Below are 18184 nucleotides of genomic sequence, written 5' to 3'. Positions count from 1 at the left end.
CCGCCAAGGAACTCGAACGATCCAGTATGATGCCTTTTTCACGCCAATTTTCCGCACTTTCTGTGAAAAGTCGCGCGCGCGATTACGTAAGCGAACGGATTTGGAGGTTAGGACTCGCGCCACGAGGGGACCCTCGCCTCTCGCGCGCGATGATGCAACTTTCCGCGAAGAATGCGTTGATCGATCCGACGAACGGGGATTTCTGTGGCATGCCGAGGACATGGATTTTCGTAAATTATATCGCCTGGTCGATGACAATTTCGTTGCATCAGCTGTCCATTTGTTGGATACTCGTTATTCACGACATTGCTTGACATTTTTTTTTTTTTATAATTGAAACTAGCCCTTTTTTAAAATTATTATATATAAATACCTGTGTAAAAAATTAATATAATTGTTGATATTTTGTAGAGAGGATATATGAAATATTGTTAACAGTTTTAATATATAAATATTATATTTGGGAAAAACATGGCAAAAAATGTTGTAGTAGTCATAAATTGAATATGTAATAGCACTATTGGTCTGTGTTCTTTTCAGTTAAACTTCTTGTATCTTTCTTATCCTTGTTGGAGAGAAAAGGAAGAAAAATGAATAGTACAAGAAATTTAATTGAAAAGAATAGACTGTAGGTACTTTCCATTTAATGACTCAAGTATCATTCCATCTTGGCTGTTTTCCTTTTATGAAGTATACTTGACACAAACATTATTCTATCCTTCATATTTAATAAATAATAAAGATAAGACTGGAGCATAGATTTTTGTATAACTTTTGTATAATGTAAAATTTTGTAATTGTAAAATTTTTGTATAAATTTTTGTGATGCATAAAGTGTAAGAAAATCAACCATTCAGTCTTTTATTTCACAAAAAAAGAGGAAATGTAAGATTTTGATCAATCCATTTTCTTATACATTATGTAAGCAGTAAGACTGTGCTTCTGCCCACAGAATGACACCTATGTCGACTTTGGATGCTTTTCATCAATGTATACAAAGCGATACTATGTAACACATTATATAATTCCATGCTTTCTAACTACACTAAAATGCCGTGTTCAACAGTATCGTTTTATATTACTTCATGAATACCAAATTTTTACATTTCATTACCATCTATTTTTCTAGAGGATCATTATTCTGATATTCCGATAAGAGGTTTTAAGATTACATTTGAATATTAGATATAAGTGTATAAGACTTTTTTAATTACAAGTTAACATTATATGTATTATTAAGTCACATAATGTATAACTATATTTCATTGCTGAAAAGCATTTTGTCTCCTAAAAAAAAAGTAGTTTATTACTCACTGAATACTAAGACAGAATAATGTATTGATATGCCACTGAATGGAAAGTATCTTATTTCTTTAAAATATTGAAGACGTTTTTTATCTACAGACTAATGAATATAGTTTTATTTTAACACAGAGCATGCGAAAGAAGCTTTGGATTTATCCAAGATGCAAGAGACCACGAAACAGGTGGAATTTCAAACCGAATTGAAGAAATACGAAGCTAGCATTGAACAGCTTAAAACAGAACAAAAACGAGTGGAAGGTGAGGAAAGAAGAAAGACAATACAGGAAGAGACAAAGCAGCACCAAATGAGAGCACAGTATCAAGACCAATTGGCTAGAAAGCGCTATGAAGAGCAATTGATTCAGCAACAAAAGATGAACGACGAGAATCTGAGAAGACAAGAGGAATCGGTAGCCAAGCAAGAAGCCATGAGAAAAGCTACGATAGAGCACGAGATGGAATTGAGGCATAAGAATGAGATGAGGAAATTGGAGGCGGAATTGAAAGCCAAAGCGAAGGTTGACAGAGAAAATCAGGATCTCAATTTGGAACAAATTAGATTAAAAGCCTCGGAAAAGAGAATTACTGTTTTAGAGTCGATAAAGTAAGTAATCGTTATTTTATTATTCATGTGTGTCTGTTTTATTATATAGTTTTACATTTAATTTCATAGCTATTACATTTTCCAGAACAGCTGGCTCAGTATTAGGCTCGGGTGCCAAAGCTCTACTGGAAGATTGGGATAAGATTCTTGCGGCGGCAGGTGGTTTGTCTCTCGTAGCCTTCGGAATATACACTGCCAAGGGCTCGACTAGCGTGGCGACGCGTTACATCGAGTCTCGTTTAGGGAAACCATCGTTGGTGCGCGAGACTTCGAGATTTACATTCCTCGATACTGTTCGGCATCCCATTCAAGCGGTTAAAAAGCTAAAGAGCAAACAGACCGACGCACTATCCGGCGTGATCCTGGCACCAAAGCTCGAGGAGAGATTACGTGATGTTGCGATAGCCACAAAGAACACAAAATACAATCGTGGCATGTACAGAAACATACTGATGCATGGTCCACCGGGTACCGGCAAGACAATGTTCGCGAAGAAGCTGGCAGAACACTCGGGCATGGACTATGCAATCGTGACGGGTGGTGATCTGGCGCCGTTGGGAAGAGATGGCGTAACTGCCATTCACAAGGTGTTTGATTGGGCATTGACATCTCGCAAGGGATTGTTGTTGTTCATCGATGAAGCGGATGCGTTCCTGAGAAAACGCTCAAGCGAGCACATTTCGGAAGATCTTCGAGCAATGTTGAACGCATTTTTATACAGAACCGGCGAACAGAGCAATAAGTTTATGCTGGTGTTAGCATCGAACACACCGGAGCAGTTTGACTGGGCGGTGAATGATCGACTGGACGAGATGGTGGAGTTCCGTCTTCCAGGTCGCGAGGAGCGCGAGCGTTTGGTTCGCCTCTATTTTGACAAATTTGTTCTCCAACCAGCGATCGAGGGTAACAAAAGATTGAAAATCGCGCAGTTTGACTACAGCTCGCTGTGCAGCAAAATGGCCGATCTGACAGAGGGAATGTCCGGTCGAGAGTTGGCGAAACTTGGAGTCACCTGGCAAGCGGCAGCTTACGCCTCGGAAGACGGTGTTTTAACAGAAAAAATGGTTATGGATAGGTGTCTCGAAGCCATTAAGCAGCACAAGCAGAAGGTGCTTTAATATTTAATTTTGAGAGCACAAAAATTACCTAAACATGTTTAACAGATATAATTACATTTTTTAGATATACAGGGTGTCTCAAAAAGGTCGGGACACCTAAATATCTCGGGAAATATAAGTTTTACAGAAAAGTGTTTCAGACAAAAGTTATATGGTTTCAAAATATTTACTGATCTTATCAGTTTGACCTTGGGTTGCGTAGCCAAGGTCAGGTCAAGGTTACATTGATTTTCTTAAATGGAATACCCTATTTTTGATTCAAGAATCTAATAGCTGATGTCGAGAGCTTTCCAAAACGCTATAATGAAATATTTTTTCATGAAGTACTTTTCAAGTTATAATGCTTCAAAGTTACAGTATCGCCGGCACTAGCATTACCCAAGATATATAATACCACACGTTATGTTTTTGTTTGTGCGTTAACTGAAGGTCAAGATTCACGACCAATCTCGTCTTGACTGGCCAGTCTCCAAAATTAAATATTTTGGCTAATGCTAATGCCGGCGATACTGTTCAAGGTCAAACTGATAGGATCAGTAAATAGATATTTTTAAACCATATAACTTTTGTTTGAAACAATTTTCTGTAAAACTTATATTTCCCGAGATATTTAGGTGTCCCGACCTTTTTGGGACACCCTGTATATATTTTAGATATATTCATTATATATATTTGTATAATTTTTTTATATGGAATTACGAGAAATTTATTGTATCTTTTTGTGTTACAGGTACAATGGCAGAGCGAACAAGAAAAGCAGGAGTCGAAGTCGATATATGCCACGGAAGACGACGCAGTCATTCGCTCAAAAACTCCAGCGATAGAGTCGTGTCCCGGAAACACGATAGCCCCAGCCTAGATAATGACAAGAATGTAACTGTTGATAATCTTTGATAGTCGGGCTAATGGATAGCGCTAAGGATGGGGAAGAGTACAAATGCCGCTCGAAAAAGGATTATTCCAGCGATTTTTGTATTTATCATAATGCGCAAGCAAGTTTGCAGGGCTCAACGAGTTGCAAATGTCACTTGTTACAAATGTACATTTATTAGGATAATTAAATCATAATTCTACTATGGCGTTTCATCATCTTTCGTAATTTACTTCTTTCCTTCATGACATGAAAGTACAGCGATCGATTGTAAATTAAACGATAATTTTTTTGGAGTAATGAAGAAGTAAAATCGTTAATTTATTAATATTTATTGTAGAAAAACTAGGGCGACGCGAATAATTTAGATTATTCAAAAAATTTAATAAAATAACGATATTTTATTCGTATTCACAAGAATACTATTTCTGACATTTGGGTATCTTTCCTCAAGCTATCAGTATTCCTTGGATAAAAGATATGCCAAGACAAAATATAGGAAATGTTGCAAGAATGCGTATCACTAGTGATTATGTTCACGTCAGACGAAAATAAAGCATAAAAAGATTTCAACGAGCTTGCAGAAAAAACCGAGAAGTTACAATATGTGCAAATTCCGCTTTGATCTTATCTATGTATACGCCTCCTCTGTCATAAGAAAAAATATCGCCAGGGATATTTTGACCAGTTTGTAGAGAAGGCGTGTCGTTAAAAATTATAAATCTATCCCCTCGTAAATCTTCGCGACGAACTTATTATTAACATCGCTTCAGGTTTATCACCACGGCCGACAGCGTTACGACATTCGATTAATTCTCGTCGAGCTCGACAAAATCCATTGCCGTCGTAGTCGCTGTCCAGCATATCTAGGGTTGAAGTTACCGTTTTTCAGTAACGTATTACAGTTATTGTTGTTTGCGGTAAAAAGTAATTCGTTACTCGTTACTTATTATTGATTCTAAAAAGTAATGCGTTATTGTTACTTAAAGTAACAGCAAAATCGTTACTTTTTTTGTTATTTTTCAAGAATAATTACATTTATGTAAATTTAAATAACTCTCTCTCTATAAGAGAACAAATCGTTTTTTAATTTATATTTTTATTTTATTTTATATTTTATTAGTTCTTTATTATGATACACATTTTAACACGATTAAAATATATAAATGTAAAATATAAATAAGGACTCTCAATCTTAAACAATAAAATATAAACAAGAGTTAGGTAAGGCTCTAATGAGAGTCATACACTGTTGTAAGAGCGGAGAGATAGAAGAAGCAAATAATCCTCAGGTGTTGCTGGTTATTTTCAATTTATTTCGAACGTTTCAGTTCCTTTTGGAGTCTTTCTCAGCGAATACAAATTTTCAATGACACGTCATGTTGTACATACACATCAATTTTAAATGACACGTCATGTTGTACACACATGAATTCTTAGTCAGAAAAACTATATATATCTATTATACAATGTAATGTTTTCACTCAATGTTATAAATGTGAATCGTTATTTCTGAGCTTCGTTTTTTATCGCTTTCCATTGAATGTAATGTATGCTGCATTTCTGGCAATCTGCAATTAACTTGCTCTCAATGGAAGATCTTTGAATTTGTATTCGCTGAGGAAGACTTCAAAAGTAGCTGAAACATTCGAAATTTAAAATAACCAGCTGAGGACTATCTGCTTCTTCTATCTCTCCGCTCTTACAACAGCTGAACAGCGTATGACTCTTAGCCTTATCTAACTCTTATTTATATTTTATATATATTTAAATTTGTATCGTTGAATCTTGAATTTTTGTTTAATAATAGGTAATTGTTCAATATGTTCATCTGTTAGGCAGTGTCGACAATTTCGGCTTTTTGTACCACTTACTACCAGCGCGAAGTGCTTTTCTGTTTTTCCGTCAAGGTGTGAACGCGTCCTTATTAAAATAACTCTATGGGTGTGGTCGAGTTGCCACTACGAATGCTTCGAAGCATTTGATTAACCAATCGGAAGAAAGAATTTTACTAATTTACCGATCAAAAAATGCTTCGAAGCATTCGTAGCGGCAACTTGACCGCATCCTATAGCAATGGAATAACGAAAAAAGTAACGTAAAGTTTCGTTATTAGTTCCTAAAAATTGTGATTTAGTTTGCGTTACTGTTACTCACTAGGAAAAGTAATTCCATTACTCATTCGTTACTAAAATAAGTAACGAAATCAGTAACTTCGTTACTTTTTTATGTAACGCTAACAATCCTGAGCATATCATAATCATGGTGGAAGTATATCATGGTGAAGATATTTCCACCATACCATAATAATTTTTTGTACATATATGTACTTTTTGTTATGTATAGTCAGGACCTAAAAGGTTGCAACACATTTTTTTCGATGGGTTTTGGAATGCAGCTTGCTCATCAAGCGATTAGTTTTTATTCATGGATCAACAAATGAAAACCAATCGCTCGGTGAGTAGGCTGCATTCCGAAACCCATTTTAAAAAAAGTGTTGCAACTTTTTAGGTTCTGACAATACAAATCGACACGTATCGTCAGAACTCAGACGTGACATATGGACCACGTTACAATAGGTCTGTTTTCTGTGACTGAACTAGTGTACACTTTTGGAACTAAAAATGAGATAGATATACGTTTGATATTTGTTAAAAGCGAGAAAGAGAGTTCTAGAACAGTCTAGTGCAGGAACAAACAGACCATAAGCTAGACTCGGTTGATCCCGACTGAGATCTCGCTACTTTTGCGTAATCGCGTGCACGCGACCAAATAAGAACAGCTTATCATTGTACGACGCGCGGCGCGCCGTTAACGGCAACGTAAGTGTAAATAACGCAGGTGAAGAGGCCATCTACTAGTCATAACATAGTAATACTTGATGATGAGAAACGCGAATAGATGCGTTTGATATCACGCGGGCAATTAGCATGTATTGGAAAAAAACATACACATATATACAAAAAATAGAATAACATTACTGCACGGAGAGAATTTTCTTTTAAAATTTACCCTGAAAATATGGTGATTGTGGTACAATACAATATTTTAAAGATTTTTACCATGCACTTCAGTAAAATTGATCAAACTTATTTTATACTTTATTGTAGTTTTATTAATGAATGAGAGAGATTTATATCAAAATTCTTCGAAATACAATGTTGTCCCACGATTGTCATATTTTCAGGGTAAATTCTAAGAAAAAATTCTCTCCGTGTGTTTGTCGGCAAACTATAGGAGGCGTGTATATAAGAAAGGTGAAGGGTGACCGTATTTTTTTATACCCAATTACTGTAACGTACACTTGCGATTTGAGATGTTTAAAAAAACCTAATTGTATCTGTCACATGATAATTTGAAATGTTGTTTACACACGCGCGCGTGCGCGCGCTAAATTTTTTATGCGAGTCTGGAGATACTGGTAGTGTCTTGGCGTTAAGCTACGTATTAATTACATACTTAATTGTAAAAACAAATTGTGATAAACTGAAAAAATATCAAATTAAATAATATCTTGAGATTTCAAAACACTTAATAGATATCATGAAACGTTTTTAATACTTTTAGATTAAATATTGTACATATGCACATATGGACCTAAGATAAATTTCAATAATTTTCAAAAATCTACAATCACCAAAATGTCTTATAACTCTTGTTTATTCATAACTACTATCTCAAATTATGATGTCAGAAGCGAGAAAACACATATAATAAAAATTCTTGCAAAAATATTTGAATACAGATATTTTTCAATAAAATAACGACTGCAATCGATAGAATAGATTTCTAAAATATCAAAAACTTTATTTTCAGAAAAAAATCAAATTATATTTTCTTTTATATATAGCACACATATTACTTTGTCACAGTTAGAATATAGCTTACTTTTTGTTATACATAATTCATTTCCAGATATATAGTTATTTATTAATTATTAAATAATGAAATAACAAGAGAACTTTTATATTTTACAAGCAGGGTCCCTATTCTTGGAAAGAAACTTGTATACGAAAGACTAGGGATATACTATAGTATATGTGACGTATAGTACAGTATTTCTCTAGTTCATATACGCTTCTTTTCAAGAATAGAGATCCAGTTCTATTAAGTTCTTTTATTAATATTTTTATACATATTTCCATAGTACTCTTTGCAGGAATTTTTATCATGTATTTTCCCGTTTCTGATATCACAATCTGAATTGTGAGATAGTAGTAAAGATAGTGGTGAGAACACAAAAGCCTCGAAAAGAAAAAGCAAATGTTTATTATACCCTAATTTATAATCCTAATTTGAATAGTTTTCTTCTGTTATTTTATTTATCTTTTTGATGTTTATTTTATTTATTGAGGCGCCGCTGCATCTATGGAAATTTTTACTAATCGAGCAAGTTGTAGATATTAAAAAAATACGTTTCTTAGAAATCATCAATTATTTAGACGCGAAGTCATGAAATCTTATACTGTGGTTTATATAAGTCCTATTATCTATATTATGACCAGCTTTATTTTGCTGACTCTCGATTAGATTTTACAAGAAAATTATCATATGTTTATTGTAAATATTCAAGATTTTATATGATATTGCAAAATTTGTTCGACTCGGTGATATCTTCGGGTTGTCCGAGTTGTCTCCATGGAATCTTACAATGTTTGATGTCTTTACGGTATTCTTTTTGACATTATTCTTTCACGTATCTAGCGCATGATTATTTAAGCGATAAAATAATCCTATTTATACAAAATTAGACCGATGTTTCCCACACTGTTATTACGACGTTATATAGTTCTATAATCACACAATTTATATTGTAATGCAAATTGTAATATAATTACACAAAACAGTCTTTTTTTTCTTATTATATAATCAACCGACATGCGACTGTTGTTACTAATAAGAACTTTGTATTGCTAGGAAAGAAACATTTTAATGCAAAAAAAAAAACGAAAAATCTGATGAGAAAAGCCTGATATATGCAATATCAGCAAAAATCTCAAATACGTATACAATTAAGATACGATAATTTTCTTGTAAAATCTAAACGAAAGTCTAAAATTAAGCCTGTCATAGTTATATTCTACGCCTTAAAATAAAATATGAAATACCTGATGGTTTGTACACGGAGAGAATTTTTTCTTAGTTTACCTTGAAAATATGATAGTCGTGGGACAACATTGTATTTCCAATAATTTTAATGTGAATCTCTCTCATTCATTAATGAAACTACAATAAAGTATAAAATAAGTAATTTAATTAATTTTACTGAAGTGCATGGTAAAAATCTTTAAAATATTGTATTGTACCACAACTACCATATTTTCGAGGTAAATTTTAAAACAAAATTCTCTCCGTGTATAACAATCCACACAGCAAAAATATCCCGAATATATCATACGGATATCCTACAGACGTTACGGTATCTTTAAACGGTCTCTGTGATATAATTTGGACATTTCTGCTGTAGAGGAAAGATTGGAGACGTTTTTTTGTTGTGTTTCTCATCCATTTCGTTTCCCTTATATACACGCAACAGGGAGTCTCGAGCTACGAGCGTGCCCTCGGCTTTTCTGGGCGGGAAGATATCTATAATCATGTTTTTACCCGTCTGGCGGCGATAAAACATGTCGTACGATCCTCCAGTTGGCGCAGCCTCCAGTTTTACTTGATAATGAATCGAGTATGTGACACACCCTGCGTCCACACTCGCGGTTGCGAATGCAAAAATAAGTCTTCCTCCCCTTTCTGTTTTTTTCCCTCTTTGCTCTCTTTTTCTCAATCTGTCTCTGTCTCTCGCGTGCACAATTGCGGACGGTGTGGGTGGGGACATTATTCTACTCGAATCAGCGACGACCTCGATGGTTAGTCTTTCTTCTGACTCCTAATTTTTTGTTTTTGTTCTCCCCTCCCTTCGAACATTCTTTTGAAATGTGCTATTCAGAAATTGACCCAAAATAAAACACGTATACAAATTCACGTGAAACCATCTTCGATAAGGAGGAATTAGATAAAGACAATGCTAGATACGCCTGAAAACGATCTTTCCAAGGTTCCTGAGAGAGATGTTCTTCTAAATGCGTTAGAAGACTCAGTCGGTGGTTTCCGAAAATCTAAAGAAGAGAGCGATAATAGAGAGAGCGAGAACTTAAGACCGTGCCATCGCCTCTGAACTTGGCGCACTGAACTATATATCGGAGGATTATCAAAGGTCATCAATCACTGCATGGCAAGGTTATCGTCAGTATTATCGTTTTAAAAAAGGCGGGGAAGTTTTTGTACTCAATCAGCATGGCTTAACTGGCCAGTTCGTTTAAAACGTTATACGTCAACGGTGACGCTCCGCCACGCCGTCGACTTATCTGTTTGTGTCCGATTGAGATTTTCTATTCAAACGCGTTGGAGATTCCATTCGTTTGTCTTTGCTGCTACGGACGTGGATCTTTAAAGGACAGTGTTCTAGCGGATGATTTTTGATTTTGGAAACTGCTTTCCGAAAGACTCAGTTTTGATCGAGCCTAAATTAAAAATTGAGATTCTTCTCTGATTTTGACAAAAATTGAGATTGTTCAGTTAGCATCGATTATTGTCTCTTTCATCGATTACCTTGGCGGTTACCCTGGCGATCGGTATGACGATCCCGATGACCGACACCGCCTTGGATATAGAGAAGAAGGCGATCGGGCGTTGCGCTCAACGCAGTCATCGTCTTCGCATCTGGTTCTACTGCGGCATCTTCCTGATCAGTTCCGCCGGCTTTTACATGTTCTGGTACACAGACGCGATCAACAACTACGTGTTGTCGTCGATGGAATTGCGTAACGGCACTCTCATCTTCGACTGGTGGCAGCGCCCACCCTTGAAGATAAAATACAATGTCTATATCTTTAATTACACGAACGTGGACGAATTCGAGGCGAACGAGGCGAGCAAGCTGCGCGTCCAGGAGCTTGGTCCCTACAAATATCAAGAGACAATAAGTCGCACGAACGTGGTGTTACACGATAATGGCACGATCACTTATCAGACCAAGAGATCCTACGAATGGATAGGCGGGCGGCGACCCAAGGACGATATTGTCCTGGTGCCGAACGTGCCATTGATGTTCACCACCGCGTACGTCCGGGACCTGAGCTTCGCACTGCGATTCGTTACTAACACGGTGCTGTCGACTCTGCAGGAGCAGTCGTTTATCAACGAGACTGCCAATGGTTTCCTCTGGGGATACGACACTCAGCTCTTCCACATGGCCAAGCCGTTGTTAATGCTGCAGCGGGACATACCCTTTGAACAGTTCGGCATGCTGGCCATGGTGCGTGATTACATACGTTTAACCACGGAGTTTTGAATCTTATTGAAAATTTTATTTCTACTTATGTCAGTATTCATATAATCGGTTCTTATATTTAAGACAGTCTTAGGTAGAGTCTTAAGATCTCATAAGCCAATCATAGAGTCATATTAGCATATTAGTAATGTCTTAAAACGATCCAGGGAGAACAAGAAAGTTAAAATAATGTCAATTCAACGTCATATTGACCGAATTATATCACTTTTTTTTCTTAATTCAATCAATGTGACATTATTTTGACTTTTTTGTTCTTCTTGGAGAGAATAATTTAACTTAAATATCTTAATAAGAACTGATAATGAATATCGATTATAAAATACCAAACTTAAAATATTTACTTTATAACGATAAATGCTTTTTCCTAAAAAATAAACATAAACGAAAGGTGATTTTATCGCGGCGTTATAGTGAGATTGTCTTTTAGATATATTACGGTAATATGATCTTTCAATTATGATTAACGTGAAATGCACATTTTTAAAAATAGAAAACTGGTATCGATAAGGATCGCATCACGATACATACGGGATCGAAAAATCTCGGTGTGATCGACCGGGTGAACGGAGTGAAGAGCCAGGTCATTTGGGATGACGAGCAATGCGATAAAATTGAAGGCACTGAGGGTAGCATGTTTCCATCACATTTGATACAGGACACAAGTAAACCCCTTTACGTGTATGCTAAGGATATTTGCAGGACGATACCACTCCATTTCGCCGAACAAGTAATTACCTACGACATACCTTCTTTAAGGTAAATAAAAAGTTAAATTTTGCACTTTAATGTATCACGATTTAATTGCAAATTTTGATCGCTAAATAGAGAAAAGTTATATTATATTCCTGAATATTTTCAATCAGAGTCTCAGGATATTCTTTATATAAATATTTAAAAAATTTGTTATCATGAAATGATAATAATTGCATAGAAATATCGGTCACGAAAATATTTTTACATTTATTATTATTTATTTATACTTTTTTATTATTTATACTTTTGAGGCTTCCACGGGTACTTTCTATATAGAGGCTATCTGTTTCATGGATTATCTCTATGTATCTATATTTATTCTTGAAATACTAACATTTCATGAACGTTGCAGTTCACTTTATCGGGACGAGAAGCAGTCTGATACTGCTCCTCGCATTATAATAATAAATATTATTATTACTATAATTATAATAATAAATATTATTATTACTATAATTATAATAATAAATATAATAATAATTATTATGATTATCGTTTTATTAAAGAGATTCGTTTATAAAAAAAATAATTCGAAAATGAGAAAATACATTACTATTGTAGTTTTCTATTGGAAAATATAGTACATTAATTGAAGACACGTCTCTTGACATGTGTGATTTTCTTTCTCGTCTCAGGTATAAATTGACCCCAGATGCGTATAACTTCTCAAATAAGCAAAACGAATGCTTCTGCCCGAAAGTATATGATAAGAGAGTCTGTCCGCCCTCAGGACTCTTTAACGTGTCCGTGTGCAATGATGGCTCGCCCTTGCTCGTCTCATTTCCGCACTTTTATGGTGCCGACAAGTCTTTGCTGGAACAAATAGATGGTTTAAATCCTCGGCAGGAAGATCATGAGAACTACATGGACATACATCCGGTAAGTCAACACTAAATTTTAACTATTGTATTATATTATCACAATTCAATATTCATTTAACTTACAGAAATTTAATTTAATACTGACCAATTTAATGAAAGATTACTATAATTTTGAGTACTAAAAGCATTAAATAATAGTAGTTTTAATACACAAAACAGACAAGTAATTACATTTAATTACTGATCCTTCCAATACTAAATTTCTGTAAGGGTAGATTATCACGTTAATCGTTGTTATTTAAATCTCATGACTGATTTTCATTTCACGAGTTAATTTTGGAAGCTTTCTAGCAGAATAGAAGATCGACATAGAAGTCTGTCTTTGTTCAATATTTAGTGAGAGACAAAGATAGAATGACTATAATATAATAATTTGTGTCAAAGAATTGAGAAGCAACACCATCTCCAGTTTTATTACTACTTTTACAATCGAAAGCGAATAAAGATTAAACTAAAATTTTTATTTTTAGCGCTTAGCAATTCCCTTAGCCGGCTGGTCGAGGATGCAATTAAATCTGGAGGTGCGAAGGGCAATCGGCGTGCCGTTTCTCGGGAACCTGAAGGACGGCATGATTCTTCCACTTATCTGGGTCGAAATCGGAATAGCCGACCTTCCGGAACAGGTGTTGGAAGCCGTCCAGAGCGCGCATTTCACAGTGGGCAACATCGAATTGGCTTTGCAATGGGGTACTCTGATAACGATGATACTCTCCTTAAGTGCTATGATTGCTTGTCTCTGGAAATCTCGCTCGAAACAGGATGTGGTTCTCTGAAGAAACTCGTTCGTTCAAAATAACCTTCTTGAGATGCTCTGAACGGAATGGAAACCGCTTGAAAAAAATGAACGAACAAGCGAAAACCGTCGCGATCTATTCGAAAAAAGAAAACAAGAATTCTGAGGTAATACGGATGTCCAAAAGATATTAGAACTATATTTAGTATAATTTTTTAGACGCTTGGAATTTTTTAAACGCTTCTTGAGGTTCTTGTGCTCGAGATGTTCGATTAAAGACAAAAGATGCCGATAATTTCTCGTAAAGGCACGGAAAACGAATTTGGGTCAAGTAAAACTCGGTATCGTAAATAATAATTATTGTGCAATTAGAATAATGTACGTTACTGGCAAACTATGTTAATCATTTCTATACGGAGAGAGTTGTCATTATGAGGCATAATTTCAATGCGATAATGAGAATTAATAGATTGCTCGAAGATAAAAACGGTAAAATGCTCATCCATATGAAATTTTTTGCTAACAACGCTTTGCGGTTTGATAAAACGTTTAACAAGCGAGTTTATTCTGGATCTTAGGAATGGACTTCTATTTTTGTTTATCCCGAATAATAACGTTTTCAAAAATATGATAAAAATATTAACCCAAGCAGAACAACAAGTCATTATGATATCAAAATGATGTCAAAATAACTCCAAAATAATCACTAAAAGTCGAATTTTTCAATCATTTCCGATTCATTTTAATGTCATTTTGACCTGTTGTTCTGCTTGGGTAATATTTGTTCGCAAAATTGAAGGACATTTTTTAAGTAAAGGGCTTAAAAACAATCAACAAGCTTCTAAAGCTCCCTTTTATTCGTACGCGATCCATCGTGGAATCATTTAATATTGCGAATAATCCGGCGAACGCAAAATCTAAGAGAATCCCGGTGGACCAGTAATTCCTATGATAAGTTGACGTACCGTTGTTGCATCGTGAGAAAGTGACAGAGAGACACGCCCGCAACACGGCCAAAGTTGTGATTGAGACTTTAGTGCATCGGAAATAATGTGTAATTATGCCGGTAGCGGTTGCGATCCGTCGATGGTTAGCATTTGCATCTCGTCGTGTTAAATTATTACTTGGCGGTGTCGCCGACCGCGACGGTACGTTACATCGCGCCGTAATGATCGACCTGTACTTAATTAAGCGGTGACGCACACGCGACGGCAGTACGTATTACATACGACCGTTCAATTAATGAGCTCGTCTCAACGACGAGATTCGATACAGGTTTCTTTAATATAGAATGTAAGATTTTTGCAGAATTAGATATGTATGTAAATTCACATAAAAATATTTATAAAAATATAAAAGCATTAAGGTTCACTTTGATCGAATTTCTCTTATTTAATTAGATTTATTCTCAGCGGTCCAAATTTGTATTATATATATATATATATATATATGTCTGATATTGTATAGAGGCGCGAGCGCCGTTATTTTTCATTTTGCTACACTGATTGAAAAAGAATTTATTTTAGTACGGCAGATATTTATATTTAGCATTTACAATTATCCCTAGTCGACGACCTCCTACTTACTTTCGTAGGTGTCCTTGCTCCTTTTATCTCACGCTCCATTTCGAGAATTATACTTTCATGGATATAACGGCTAATCATATATCTATGCAAATTGTTCGTTGTGCTTGATTTATCGCTGAATCGTCTATATAAGTTCACATTTTGATAACCTTAACAACACGAGATCTCATTTCATCGGAAACTTATTTTCGTATCAATGCAAAACGCATCGTCTGCACGCACACACATAATCCATCGTAATGCGTGTGGGCGATAAAAGCATAATGTGTCGCAACGCGGTATCACGTTAGGAGTAGGAGTGGAATAATCGTGAACATCAAATCAATCTCTGTCGTATCATAAAATTAATTCTATCCTATATTTTCCTCATTTCTCCTGCATTCATTTCTCGGATGAGTCCCTAATCCTCTCTGTTCCTCGGACGCAAGAGGAACGAAAGGGCGAAAAAAAATTCGAAAACACTTGGAAATTTCCAGGACAAAAGAGAAGAGATGTATAAGAATAAGGCGTGAGCAATAAATCAGAGTTGAAGAGTTCCTATTTCTTTTTTCTCTCTTTCTTTCATGTCTGGAATTTAAATCAAAATATTAGATTGGTGCAAAAGATTCATATTTATCAAAATATGTGAAAAGCATAATTTCCAGAAAATCAGAACGAGAAATTATCACTATTAAATTCCAAAAAGAAGTTTTCACTTTTTAAGAAACTTTAGCTTCATTCTTATTTAATATGAAAAAAAAAAACGATAAATCTTTTGTAGCAAGCTAATAGATTGTAACTCTATTTTTTTTATAGAGTTTACATACGCGTGTAATTTTCGCGTGAGTTAGTAAAGTTGAGAAAGAGTATAGTTATTCAACTACATAACGATTACGCTGACACCATTAACCAGATTTCTCACGCTCGCGCGCAATTTGGTATCTTTTGATTTTTATCATACAAAAGTAATTTATTTATTAAATCTAATTATGATCTACGTTTAATAATTATTTATAATAATAATAATAATAATAATAATACATGTACAAACGAATAACGAGAAATAGTACAATTTTGGTAATTACAATCGGTAGACGGCAACGACGGCCAGGTTCTATGTACAGAAAAAGAGATTTCTGTCATTCCGCTGTTGCTGCGTCTCGATTGCACAAACTACTCGTCGCAAACACGCTCGTGCAATCCAAATTGAAGTCGTGAACGAAGCTTGTCCTCGGAACAACGGCATGGACGGAATATCAATTTCATCTTTCATCCTTTACGTCAGTGTTCGCAGCGATAATTGTTTCACACGATTAAACGATGATCCTTGAAAATCAATTCGATCGTGCGGAGCAAAGAGCAGCTCGTTATTAATATTAATAATCCTAATAAAAAGAACGGTGTTGCGTCATTATAAATCCTACTTGCCGAGTTTTTCCTAGCAATGACTCGACTTCAATTTCTTATTTCCGTGCAGTATCGTAAAAAAATATTATAGTAAAACATTCGTCAGCTTAATTGCCCATTCCATAATGATATAATGTCAAGGTAAAATAAAATAAATCTAAATATATAAACATAAAATTCTATCTTCCGATTAATTTATCAGCTAAGAAGTCAACAGTGAAGATTAAAAACCAGCGACGAAGCGCGGATCATTCGCAATTTGTTTTCGTCGGGAAGAGCTAAATTTTAAATTCACTAATAGATATTTCCGAGTTTTCTCAACTCAAATTTTTAACTCTTCTTCACGAAGGAAAGATCTGTCGATTCGTCACAATTACGTCTCGAGCAATAAGAGAAATAATGTCTACTCCACAGATCTCGAATTCGTCGCCGTTGCTCGCGATTAATTTGTACTCGCGCGACTCAACACCGTCTGACAAAACACCATCCCGAGAAGAAACACACGTAATATAAATAAATTTAATATACCGACTGTCCGCATGCGACCGATAAAATTCGTGTCTCATTGGGCAGCCCCTCTCCCTCTTCTCTCTCCCTTCTTCCCAAACAGAACAAGTCAATGTCATTTTGACATTAAAACGACTTCAAAATGACTTCAAAACGAATCATTGAAAGTCATTTTTCAATCATTTACGATTTGTTTTAATGTCAAAATAATGTTATCTGATGTCAAAATGATGTAACTTGTCCCAGACAACACATCCAAAAAGAAGACATAAGATGTCTTACAAAAATTTTTAAGACATATCTTGGGTGCATTCCGTTTTGCGCTTACAGCGCTTATAAGCATCATTTGTTTAATATTTGATAGACAACAAGGATGAATTGGTGCTTACAGCGTGTGAACGAAACCCCTTATGTCTCGATTTTGGACTTTTCGTTGTCTAGGGTTGTTCCGCTATTTCTTTCTCTCTTGCGAAATTGAATGTGGAAATTCTAATCGAGATATAAAGCACATGCCCGTCGCCTATAAGATAAGTAAGATTATCGTACAAGTCCTCGCGAGAGGGTACATTCGCACGCTACCCGGCGCGCGACTCGTCTCGCGGGGTGGAACTCCGAGCACTCGCGCACTCGTTTCGATTCCCTCACTTGTAACCAGTTGGTGAAAGCTCTACTTGCTGAAAGCAGGATTCAGCTGACCGGTCTTGGTGCTCGTCGCGTTCGCCGGCAATGGGTTGCTCAGGTGCAGCTTCTCCTGGCGCTTGGCGGCGCGTGCCAGGCACATGAGCGCGCCGAGCAGGACGATCGCGCCGATCACGGCCAGGGCGCCGGACACCGCAGCATGGGCCACTGGTGGCAAATCTACCGCCAACTTCAGCAGGGAACGCATCTCCGGGGGTAGTTCGTCGACGCACTGCGCAATAGAAAAGAATACATGTTATTGATATCGAGACTGGGTTTGGCTCCGTTCAACTGAAAAAGCTGCTTTACAACACTGAGAAAAATGGTCTGGTTGGATTAAACAGTAACTCTGGTGGAAAATGGACGAATCAGAATTTTCTGGTTATGTCTATTAGAATTCTAGTTGAGATTTTAGAA

The 18184-nt window shown here is 35.9% G+C and overlaps 3 protein-coding genes across 6 annotated transcripts in view; 2 read left to right on the top strand and 1 right to left on the bottom strand.

Moving 5' to 3' along the window:
- Positions 1–6: 6 nt before the first annotated feature.
- Positions 7–4284, top strand: bor (ATPase family AAA domain containing bor). Its single transcript, XM_018519458.1, has 4 exons — positions 7–24; positions 1435–1909; positions 1995–3018; positions 3758–4284. The coding sequence occupies exons 2-4, from the start codon at positions 1467–1469 to the stop codon at positions 3884–3886; spliced, it is 1596 nt and encodes a 531-aa protein (XP_018374960.1). The 5' UTR covers positions 7–24; positions 1435–1466; the 3' UTR covers positions 3887–4284.
- emp (epithelial membrane protein) overlaps positions 2506–18184 on the bottom strand; it is a 55658-nt gene continuing 39979 nt past the window's right edge. For 3 of the 4 annotated variants that reach the window (XM_018519462.1, XM_018519461.1, XM_018519460.1), the window contains one exon: positions 15528–17999. In XM_018519462.1, coding sequence (XP_018374964.1) covers positions 17757–17999 — 243 coding nt within the window. In that variant the 3' untranslated portion in view covers positions 15528–17756. Of the gene's footprint in view, positions 2519–14196; positions 14199–15527; positions 18000–18184 lie in introns of those variants that run through there. The other variant, XR_001940509.1, reaches the window with a different exon arrangement.
- Positions 10177–15000, top strand: LOC108768836 (scavenger receptor class B member 1). Its single transcript, XM_018519464.1, has 4 exons — positions 10177–11207; positions 11734–11999; positions 12632–12875; positions 13348–15000. Exons 1-4 carry the CDS (start codon positions 10527–10529, stop codon positions 13648–13650), a joined length of 1494 nt encoding a protein of 497 aa, XP_018374966.1. The 5' UTR covers positions 10177–10526; the 3' UTR covers positions 13651–15000.

This window comes from Trachymyrmex cornetzi, unplaced genomic scaffold (genome assembly GCF_001594075.2).
Source record: "Trachymyrmex cornetzi isolate Tcor2-1 unplaced genomic scaffold, Tcor1.1 scaffold83, whole genome shotgun sequence".
NCBI classification, from domain to species: domain Eukaryota; kingdom Metazoa; phylum Arthropoda; class Insecta; order Hymenoptera; family Formicidae; genus Trachymyrmex; species Trachymyrmex cornetzi.
This window is presented reverse-complemented; position numbering and strand designations above follow the sequence as displayed.

Coding starts and splice junctions, on each gene's coding strand:
- bor (XM_018519458.1), top strand. CDS start 1,467: ATGCAAGAGACCACGAAACAGGTGGAATTTCAAACCGAATTGAAGAAA. Junction 1,910..1,994: donor ACTGTTTTAGAGTCGATAAA/GTAAGTAATCGT, acceptor TACATTTTCCAG/AACAGCTGGCTCAGTATTAG. Junction 3,019..3,757: donor TTAAGCAGCACAAGCAGAAG/GTGCTTTAATAT, acceptor TTTGTGTTACAG/GTACAATGGCAGAGCGAACA.
- LOC108768836 (XM_018519464.1), top strand. CDS start 10,527: ATGACGATCCCGATGACCGACACCGCCTTGGATATAGAGAAGAAGGCG. Junction 12,000..12,631: donor TACGACATACCTTCTTTAAG/GTAAATAAAAAG, acceptor TTCTCGTCTCAG/GTATAAATTGACCCCAGATG. Junction 12,876..13,347: donor ACTACATGGACATACATCCG/GTAAGTCAACAC, acceptor TTTTATTTTTAG/CGCTTAGCAATTCCCTTAGC.